At 54.0% G+C, this 10,426-nt stretch overlaps 1 protein-coding gene across 2 annotated transcripts; it reads right to left on the bottom strand.

Annotated features, from left to right (window-relative positions):
- Nucleotides 1-224: 224 nt before the first annotated feature.
- On the bottom strand, nucleotides 225-9,695 carry Ppp1r1b (protein phosphatase 1 regulatory inhibitor subunit 1B). Of its 2 annotated transcripts, XM_051175709.1 has the most exons (8): nucleotides 9,634-9,695; nucleotides 9,320-9,500; nucleotides 7,980-8,040; nucleotides 7,706-7,728; nucleotides 7,324-7,399; nucleotides 3,080-3,283; nucleotides 1,061-1,183; nucleotides 225-975 (listed from the first exon to the last, which is right to left on the bottom strand). In XM_051175709.1, the coding sequence occupies exons 2-8, from the start codon at nucleotides 9,398-9,400 to the stop codon at nucleotides 926-928; spliced, it is 618 nt and encodes a 205-aa protein (XP_051031666.1). In that variant the 5' UTR covers nucleotides 9,401-9,500; nucleotides 9,634-9,695; the 3' UTR covers nucleotides 225-925. The 2 variants fall into 2 exon arrangements, with proteins under 2 accessions (XP_051031666.1, XP_051031657.1); XM_051175700.1 differs by lacking the exon at nucleotides 9,634-9,695 and having other exon boundaries at nucleotides 9,320-9,574.
- Between the last annotated feature and the right edge of the window lie 731 nt (nucleotides 9,696-10,426).

Here is a 10,426-nt window from a genome sequence, read left to right as displayed (position 1 = left end):
GTCAGAAAGGACTTCTGTTCTTCCTCAGTTTTTAGCCATCTCCTTCAGGAGCTAGTATGTCTCTCATGCTTAATGCCTATTATATGCAGGAAAAGCTCCTGGGGAGGACTGGACATCAGGGTCAAAATCCTGACCCTTGAATAACCACCATTTTCCCTGCCGGGACACGCTATTACTTCCCGGTCTGGTCTCTCCTCCCTCCCCTGAAAGAGGAGTCTCAGGACAATTATTTACAAAGGTTTATTACAGCATAGGAGGAGTTCAGGCCTGGAGTCAGGGAAGAGGGAAGAGAGCCAAGCAGCTGGAGGAAAAAGAGAACCAAGCTGCCCCCACGGTGTGGCCCCTCTAAGGACATATACTAAGTGGGTTTCCTGGCACCAAAGCACAAATGAAACACAAGCAGCGTCTGCCAGTCCGACTTGCAGGCACCCAGCAGGAATGGGACAACAGGGGAAGACATCCAAAATGCTGAGGCTGTGGAAACAAACTCCCGAGACATGGACCCCGGTAGAAGTCTGTGAGGAGTTGGGAACTCAAAGCCCCCCATAGAACGAAGGGATGGAGGAGACTTCAGGGCACTTGGCAGGCTCTCGGTACTCCTTTCCCCAGATCTTAGGGTCCTGCCCTGTGGGTCTCCTGCACCCAGGGGAGTGAATCTGGAGAGGAGAATTGTGAAGGGCGAATGTTTGTTTCTGGCCTTCTGAGTTTTCCAGTGTGGGCTCTCTCTCACCTCCCCCCTCCCACCGGGTAAGTAGAAGAAGGACTGGCAGGGAGAGGCATCGGGACTCTGGGCTTCAGCCAAAGCAAACATAGATCAGCCTTAGTCTTCAAGAAGCCAGAAGCTGCAGCCCTAGCGGGTGAAAGAAAGGGTACAAAGTAGGGTGGGGACAGAGTGGGTTTCCTCCTGGAGATGGCGACCCAGAGCTTATGTGCCAGGCTCAGGAGGGGTAGGGCGCTGAGGCTCCTCCCCCGGATCTGAAAGACAAGTAGAGAAGGCTCAAGGCCTGGCTTGGTCAGCGAGGTTTCCATCCACCTCCCTACCCCACACTACAAAGCTCACCACTTAGTGCTGCTCTGTCTTCCGCTTGGTCCTCAGAGTTCCCATCTTTCTGGGGCTCATCCAGAGGAGGCGGGCGCTCCCAGGGCCCCTCCAGACCCTTGCCACAAGTTAGCTTCTGCCCCACTGGAAAAGAGAGCATACAAACACAGGCTGTTTGTCCATCTGCTGCTCTGCAGCACGAGCGATTTCTGATGGCTTGAGGCCAAGCTTCCACGCACAATGGGTGGGACACTGGATGGGACTAGTCTCCCTATGACTGGCCATGTGACTTAGCTCATGGGTACTTTTCTGAGGGAAATATTATGTAAGAAGGTAGGTGTAGATTACCTTAGACTAGATTATACCTACTGGGAAGCTGGGTGCAGAGGCTTATGCCAGTAATGACCAAAGTCAGGCTGAGGCAGGAGGATTACTTTGAGTTCAAGGTCAGGCTGAGATATATAGTTAAGATTCAGGCCAACCTTGATTTTAGAGCAAAACCCTACCGAAAACAAACAGACCAAACAAACAAAGAAAAGCCAACCAGTGCTGGAAGTTGATGTTGCTCCTTGGTGATCCAGTCATGTGACCCAGGGTCTTCTTCCCCTTCCTGAGGGAGCATCTCTCATCTATTTTCCACCTGTTCTGGGAGGGTCTCATAGGGAGGCTCCCTCAGCCCTTGCAGTCCATTCACACCCTCACAGCCAGAGATGCAGAGAGGAAACTCAAATCATCAAATCATCTTGTCTGGGCCCAAGTGCCGACCACTTTAAGTCAGAGACTGCTTGTCATTCCCATTAAAAAAAAAAAAAAAAATGGGTTCAAGCCAAGCACTGGTGGTGGTGCACACCTTTAATCCCAGCACTTGGGAGGCAGAGGCAGGCAGATCTCTGTGAGTTCGAGGCCAGCTTGGTCTACAGGGTGAGTTCCAGGACAGCCAGAGCTACACAAAAAAACCCTGTCTCAAAAAACAAAAACAAAAACAAAACAACAACAAAAAAGGGGGCGGGCGGCTGGAGAGATGACTCAGAGATTAAAAGCATTACTGCTCTTCCAGAGGCCCTGAGTTCAATTCCCAACAACCACATGGTGGCTCCCAACCATCTGTAATGAGATTTGGTGCCCGCTTCTGACATGCAGGCAGACCAGTATATACATAATAAATAAATAAATCTTTAAAAAAATAAAACAAACAAACAGGCTGGAGAGATGGCCCAATGCTTAAGAGCACTGACTATTCTTCCAAAGGACCCTGGTTCAATTCCCAGCACCCACAAGACAGTTCACAACTGTCTGTAACTTCAGTCTAGGGGACCTAACACCCATGACAAAACACCAATGCACATAAAATAAAAATAAATAAATTAAAAACAAAAAAAGGGAGGAGGGTGTCTGAAAAGTTTAATGTTTGCCCCAGGCGAGATGCAGCATAGCCTTCTGTGGCCAGGCGTGGACGCTACAACCATAGGAGGGATGAGGTCTTTCTGCAACCATAGGAGGGATGAGGTCTTTCTGCCCAATTTATCTGCATGCCTGTATCTTCTGTGGGTTTTCTGGCTCTGCAGCCTTCTTTGTAGAGACTGGGGCCTTATCTCTAGAGTAGGGGTGTGGACTAGATTGGTTCTTAAATACTTGATTCAACATCTGGACACTAGAGGGCACTCTCCCACCCCATCCTAGGAAGGAAAAAGACCATCTCAAAAAGGGAGCAAATCAGCCAGCCTCCAAAGCACAACATGGGATTCAGAAGTGCAGGAAAGGGAATGCTGGACTCTCTTCATCCCTGAACCTTCTTAACGATTCGCTACCATGGATAGGAAGTTCTTTTTTGCAGTCTAGCTTCAAGTGTCCTGTACCGAGCCTTAATTTCTAAGAGATGAACAGTGGGGAAAACCTAATCAGGTGAAGGTTTAACCAAGGCTAGATGATGCCAGGCCTCCAAAAGTGGCCCTAGAAGGACATCGAAGGATATTTCTGGAAGAGCCATGCCTGACCCAGGGCAACAGAAACCACAGACCGGCTGCAGCCCCTTCAGCTTACCAGTTCCCCTGCTGCCTTTCAGGACTTCCGCCTGGCTGTCTTCCTCTTCGTCCTCCTCTTCATCCTCATCCTCATCTTCTTCATCATCCTCTCTTGGGTACCCCAGCTCCCGAAGTTCCCCTAACTCATCCTCCTCTTCTGACGCCTGGTTCTCGCCCAAGTTGCTGATGGTCTGCAGGTGGGACTCTGCAATGCGCTGCACAGCTGGCAGAGGGGACCCAGAGAGGCCAGGGTCAGCCAAGCTGCAGGAGCAGCCCACGCACACAACTGAGGTAGAAGCGATGCCCAAGGGGAACACGTTCAAGGGTAAAGGGCCCCAGTTCACCCCACTGTGGGAGAGACCATTCGAGCAAGATGGGAGCAACAGGGGGTACATGGGATCTTACTGGCTCTTAAAACTGTTCCAAGATACAGCCCCCACCCCCACCCTGCCCAAGACTGGCGCCAGAAAATTCCCCTGCACCACAGGGCTCCTGGCTGGGCAAGACCAGGCCGGCACAGCAACAGCTTAACATTCTCTGACCAGGGAGTTTTATAGCCAGGTGGCCAGCACTGGAGACTGTCTACCAGTGCTAACCCCTGGTATCACACCTATGGGCCAGAGGCATTTTCCCTGTCACTGGAAGATCCACTTTGCTGTGTTCCCCTGCCCAATACTGCCCAACATTCGATACCAAACTGCACCTCTCCCCCAGGCTTCCAATGCAGGACTGATCCTGAGCCTGAAGCCACAGCCCTGAGTGGCCAGTAAAGCCCTTGCTGGGCAAACAGACCATTCAGATGCAGCCCTCACTGTCTTGACCCATATCCCTAATCTCCCAGCTCCCCCTGCGGTGACCCAGAAAGCAGCAACACCCCCCCACCACCACCACCACGAAGACCAGCTCAGATACAACCTAGGGAAGGAACAGTGTGGGTGGCTTCCCAAAGATGGAAAGTGTGGGGGGGGGGGAAGAAAGGGATGAGCTGGGGGTTCTGGGGAATGGCAAGGCTTGAAGAAACATTGTTAGGTTAAGACTGGGATGAAGGGACTGGGGGTGGAGATCAGTTGGTAGACTGCCTGGTAGAGCCCCATAAGGAAGAGGCAGGAGGATCAGAAGTTCAAATGTATCCTCAGCTACATAGTGAGGTCTAATCTAGCCTGGGCTACATAAACAACCCCCCTCATACAAAACAAAACAAAAGGCTAGAGCAGGGTCAGCAAGGGACCAGGGGCTACCTGGGTTTTAGAGTAGTTGAGACACTAAGTTCGCAGCCCCAGCCTAGACTCTTTGGAGAGGTCAATGCTCCTTGCCTTCTTAATCCAACAGAGGTCCCTCCCCTTAGCAGCCCAGGGGGTAGGCTGGAAACCTCTGGTGCAGGAGCAGGGCCCGGTACTCCTGCCAACTCAGGGACAGGCACAGAGGGCTCATTGTGTGTGCCCAATGCCCCGCCCTGCCCCCAGCTCCAAATCTACCTCTTCCCAATGGCTGTGGACAAGCTACTCAGGCAATAAAATCGCAATAAATTGCCCTGCCCAGCCTTGGGGAACCAGCAAAGTTTCACCTTGATCCAACTGAGAGAGCCCTGACCTAGGAACACCCTTTAAACCCCCTCCCCCCTGTTCCCCTGAGGCTTAGTGCTATTCACCCTTCAAGGAGGACTCTTGAATCCTGCCCTACAAAACCCAAACTCTGCCAGACACTTGCCCTTGCCCAGAAAGGGCTTAGCTGGCCAAACAGAACCACCTTGGTGCAGAACGGCCTCTGGGCTGGGGGGAGGAGGTGGCAGGCGGGTAGTCAGGGGAGAGCTGATGCTAGGTGTTTGCAGCACCCTCGCAGATGTCCTTGAGCTCCTGTTTGCCTTCCTCAGTCTCTCATGCCTCACCTGGCCTTCTAGAGTCTATGCTTTCCTTACCACACTGTCTCCTTCTCTTACCTCTCCATGTCTGGAAACCTAACCCCACCCCACCCCAAGTCTTCCTTTTCAAGACTGTAGAACCCCAGTACAGCCCTCTCCTGATTCCTTTATACAGCCCTGTCTCCCAGAAGCAGGGGCGGGTACCTCTTTGGTCATCTTTTGGTACACAAGAAACTTCCCAGCCACGGGTTAGTGATGGGACATACCTTTAATCCCAGCACTCGGGAGGCAAAGGCAGGTGGATCTCTGTGAGTTCAAGTTGAGTACCAGGACAGCCAGGGCGGTTACACAAAGAAACACTGTCTTGAAAAACCAAAAAGAACAAGAGAAAAAGAAAGAAATTTCATGGCCCCAAACCCCTACCTCAGCACACTCCCAAAGTACCTAGCCAAAACCAAGGAGCCCTGAACGGGGGTCTGGGGCTCGGCATTAGTGTGTGAGACCTTGGCTTCCATCCCCAGCACCTCCTCACAAGCCACAGGGAGGGGGGGTGTTTCCTCCTCACATCCACCCAGCCTAGAGTGGAGACAGAGCCTCTTGCTGTATCCTAAGTTAGCCTCAAACTCACTGAGCATAGCCTTGAACTTGTGGTCCTCCAAGCTCTACCTCCTGAGCGGCAGGCAGGCTTACAGGCATGTATGTAGGTGATCGAATCCCGGGCACTCTCCTCCCCAGTCTCAAGGCCAGGCTCTTGTTGTGCCCTGTCTTGGAAATGTGCCACTTGTCTTCATGGCTGCTCTAAGTCCTTCTACAAGTCCCTACAGGAAGTCCTTTCCCACTGCCTCTAGCAGCAGCTTCCGCCCTCCATTTTCCTGTCCCAGGAGAAGCAGCACACCTGTACTATTCTCCTGGCCTCCGGCCTCTCTCCTCTGTCCCCAGTCTGCAGGCAGGCGGGCAGTCAGGTACACCTGTTGACCTTGGCTGGTTCTAGGAAGCCATATTAAACCCATCTACCCCCTCTGAGGAGAGAGAAGGGCCAGGCCAGGCAGGAAAGCTTCCTGGGGGGGGGGGTGACAGTCACTGTCACCTAGTTAGAAAGAGGCCCTTGGCACACTCATTTGCACCTGCTCCTCTTTCAGGTGCATCTCCCACAGCTCCCTGGCTGGAAACCAAGTCTCCAGCTGTCCCGAAAAATCCCAATTCACACCTCGCAGCCCTTTGCACACCTCTTTCTTCTGCCTGTCTTTTCTGGTCTATTGATTCCATGAGTCTCACCCTTGTCCCTTCAGCAAACCCTCCCTGACCCTTAGAGCACGGATCTGGGGCCCAGGGAAGAAATCATTCATTTTTCATTTCTTTATGAGACATGGTCTTGCCTGTGCGGCCCAGGGTGACCTCATCCATAGCAATTTTCCTGCCTCTGCCTCCTAAGTGCAAGGATGACAAATATGAGCCACCAAGCATGCTGGGAGGTGGGTTTTTTTTTTTTTTTTTTTTTTTTTTTTTTTTTTTGTGTGCTCATTTATTTATTTATTTATTTATGGTTTTTTGACACAAGTTTGCTCTGTGTAGCCTTGGCTGTCCTAGAACTCACTCTGTAGATCAGGGTGGCCTTGAACTCACAGAGGTCCACCAGCTTCTACCTCCCAAATGCTGGGATTAAAGGCATGTGCCACCATTGTCCGGCTATTTTAATTTTCTGAGACAGGGTCTTACTGTGCAACTCTAGCTGGCCTGATACTCTCTCTATAAACCAGGTTTGCCTTGAACTCACAGAAACCTGTCTGCCTCTCTGTCTCCAAAATGCTGAGGTTACAGACCTCTGTGCCACCACACTGCCGGTTTTGTTGTTGTTGTTTTGTTTAGTTTCAAATCAGTATTTGGGTTATAACCCAGGGCTCTGTGCATGTCAATCAAGTACTCTGCCACCGAGCTACTCCGTGAGCCCCCAAATCTTCCTCATCTTATTTTTCCCAGTGCCCACCAGTGAGACCTGGCAAATATGGCAGCAATGATACCCTTTGATGGAGGCAGAAAAGCAGTCAAGGGGATGTCCAGGGTGCAGACCTGCACTTGGGAGTGTAGCTGGAGGGGAAGCAGGGGGTGAGCATGGCCCAGCAGATACACCTCCAGCATCTCTCACTCCAACGCTTGTCACCCTGTGGGGCTGGCCAGTCCTCCCCTTGGCCCCCTTCAACCTACTGTTAAGACAACTGCTGTCCTCTCTCTGCCTCTGGGAGCCTAAGAAAGAATAAGTCTCCCAAGCCAGGCAGTGATCTGGTGGCAGTCCTTCCCAGTGACCCAGTGACCAGGACACCAGCTTACATTTCCTCTTCCTCCCCCATATCAGCCTAGCTGCAAGGCTCCAGGAGACCACAAGACAAATGGAGGGCTGGGGTTAGTACCTTTCAGTGACGGGGGAGTGTAGGCACAGGGATTGGGTCTCTTCGACTTCGGGTGGTGGCCCTCTCCAGAGGTTCTCTACAGGGAAGAGGAAGATGAAATAGGTTCCTGAGGCACAGGGACCCTTTCCAGTGGCACAACTCTTGACAGCCGATCGAGCATGGGTCACCTAGGCCAAGCCCTGTCCCCATTAGCAGAGGAACCTTCTGTCATGGACGCAGCACCACTCAGAGAGAGGGTGACACTCAGAACAGGCTCTTTCCAGGGAAATGCCATTAATATAATGTGTCCTGTGGTGGCCTGGGTTTTGGGTTGGCTCAGCAGGCATCACTCTACCCCAGAGGGTCCAGCTAAGTGTCCTTCCACCTGCCCCAGGAAACTCACCTGGTGTGGGGACGCCTCCTCCTCTGAGAGGTCACCAGGCATACACCAACCACGACAGAGGAGGAAGAGAGAAAGAATCAGGTCACTTTTCCCAAAGCCTCAGTCTTTGGGAAAGCAGAAGTGTGCCCTTCCCTCCTGGGGCCAACAGGTGCCAAGATACTAAACCAAGCCAGCAGAGTTAGCCTTCCAGGTCTCTAGTCTCCAGCCTGTCCCCCTTCATGGGGCCCCCAGAGAGGCACCAGCACTGAGGTAGAGAGCAGGGAATCGACCCTACCTGGAGAAGGATGCTCTGAGAGCCGGAACAGCATAGCAGGGGTTGGTCTCCGGCGCCGGATCTAGGGAGATGGAGGAAGGGAGGACAGGAGAAACGCATATAGGTTTCCATACCATCACCCTGAGCCAGCTGGAAGTGAGGCTTTGGAGACCTCGGGGAGCCTATGGATCAAAGGCAGCTAGAGTTCACTCAACTCATTCACTCCCTGTATTTTACAGGGACGAAAAGTCCCAGGTATGGAGTCATTCAGCAACATGTTCAAGGTCACACAGCATGCTGGGTTCAAAAGACCAGAAAAATCACCCACTGACTGCTAGTCCAGGTGGTCCTAAACCACAGCTACCACAGAACCTTCTCTAGAAGCCTCCACCTTAAGCACCCTAAAGGAGGTACCTATGGCTCTATCCTCCACAGGTCAGTTTAAAGGCTCCAGCTGTAGGAGTCTGAGCCCTGTACTGCAGTCACCTGCATCCTTACCTGAGCCCCAGACCCCCAGCAATCTGCTGGGTCTCTGGAGGTTGGAGCCTGGGCCCCTGGCACAGTCTTTTTCAAGCTGTGGGATTATTCACCCAGTTCTCATGGAAAAAAAAATGTCAAATTGTTCTCCTTGCCCACCCTGAGCTTGGCAATCAGACCAACTGTCAGTTAATTAGGTCCCCTTTGAGCTCCAGGGAAATGCAGGAAGGACTAGGTAATTGAAGTTGAAGCAGTTGTTGCTGCCAAAAGCTACTTAGGTCCAAGCTTCAGCCCACCCCGACCAAATACTCCAAAAACGGGTTTGCCCAATTCTCAATGCCCTCTTCAGAGCCAGCAGCATCTCAGCAACAAGTGTCCTTGCTAGGTCGTGGAGTACAGACCTCCAACCTCCAAAGAAGCCATGGCCGTTCAGCTCCCTGGGGTTGTGGCTCTAGGTCCTGACAGCATAAAGTAATCAGAACAAGGTTCTGGGGACTCCAGACCAGGCCTATAGGGCGAAAGTGTGGTCATCTAGACCAAGAAGTTGAAATGACAGCCTCGGACGTCTGAGCTGTGTGCATCCCTGGGGGTGCCAGCATGGTGACTTGGTCCTCGTGGGAAAAAGACTAGCCTAGCGGGGCTATGTAAGGGCCAAAAGGGCAGTTCCGCGTGCGCACTGTCTCCGGAAGCCCACTGCCAGAATTCTCCCGCCCAAGATCGGCTCGGAGGTCGGGGGTGGGGGGGCTGTTGCTAGGAGTCACCAGCGAACTTCCCGCCTGCGGGGTGCGCGGCTGCAACCCAGGCAGGGTCCAGCAGGAGAACAGCTGGGCTGCGCGGGGGATGCGTGCTGAGGGCGCTACGCGGATGGGGCGTAGCCCTCTTACCATCTCCACCTGGCGGGGGTCGAGCTGACTGGGGGGCGCGGGAACAGAGAATTGGATCTTCTTGCGGTCCTTGGGGTCCATGGCGGGCTGCGCGCGCCTGGGGTGTTGGGCTGATATCTGCTCCACTGTCCGGAGCTATGGGTGGCGCGTGCTGCGCGGAGGAGGAGCGCTGTCCCCGTACCTAGGAAAATCCCACGACCCGCGAAGGGAGCGCTCTAGGACCGGGAGGGCAGGACCGCGGGACGAGCCTAAAGCGCCCGGCTCGGCGTCCCCTTCCCCGGGCTCGAGGTCCCCTCGCCTTGGCTGCGCGCTACCTGGCTGGGGCGCGGGGCTCCGGCTGCCGGCCTGCGCTCTCTGAGAGTCTCGGTGGACTGCCCTCGAGGCTTCTGTCTACCCTTCCTCTGCCTTTCTTCTTTTCCGTTCCTCTGCCTCTGCTGGCTGCACCCTACAGGTCCCTACCCTGGGGTCCCAGACCGTCCCCTCCGCCAGGGACTGGCGCCCAGGCGCTGGGAGGGAGGGCTTAGGGGAAAGCGACCAATGAGCATCGAGAAGCGTGTTCTCCGGGGGATGGGAGGAGGGTGCGGAGTGCGAGCCGGGGCTGGGGAGCGGCCTGGGGGCCCCCTGCCGTCTCCCCAGAACTCGGCGTTGCATTATTGATGGAGTCCAGCCGCGAGGCTAAGGGGAGGGGCAGGGTGGCTGGAGCCGTGATTCTGGCTTTAACCAATTGGTGGGGGGGGGGGCGGGACATGGAGTTTCAAGGGAGGCCTGTGAGGTCGAGAAGAGAGTGCCAGCATGTCACGCTGTGAATGGGGGTGTCCTAGAAAGCGAGTGTGAGAGAGGTGTGCGTGGGAGTCCACCTGTCAGTCATCGTGGTAGGGAGGGTGTGCAAGTGAGTGCCAGAGGCCTAGAGAGCGGGAGCTGGGGAGGGTGGGGGTCGGCATGGTGTGAGTGTGTGAGTCTAAGTGTGTCAGAGTGTCAAAGATGCGGGTGTGAGTGGCAGCGTGTGGGAGGACAGCGTGTGCACGGGGGAGGGTGTGGGTGTGGAGGAGGATGTCAAAGGCTGTCAAGGTGATGGGCAGGCGGGTGCCAGCTTGCGGGGGGCCTGTG

Source organism: Phodopus roborovskii, unplaced genomic scaffold (genome assembly GCF_943737965.1).
Source record: "Phodopus roborovskii unplaced genomic scaffold, PHOROB, whole genome shotgun sequence".
Taxonomy (NCBI): domain Eukaryota; kingdom Metazoa; phylum Chordata; class Mammalia; order Rodentia; family Cricetidae; genus Phodopus; species Phodopus roborovskii.
This window is presented reverse-complemented; position numbering and strand designations above follow the sequence as displayed.

What these genes read in the sequence shown, in the direction of transcription:
- Ppp1r1b (XM_051175709.1), bottom strand. Translation starts at nt 9,400, where the DNA reads ATGGACCCCAAGGACCGCAAGAAGATCCAATTCTCTGTTCCCGCGCCC. An exon ending in AGGAGGCGTCCCCACACCAG is followed by an intron (nt 7,400 to 7,705) that starts GTGAGTTTCCTG and finishes TCTTCCCTGTAG; the next exon opens with AGAACCTCTGGAGAGGGCCA. An exon ending in GAAAGGCAGCAGGGGAACTG is followed by an intron (nt 1,184 to 3,079) that starts GTAAGCTGAAGG and finishes TCTCTTTTCCAG; the next exon opens with TGGGGCAGAAGCTAACTTGT.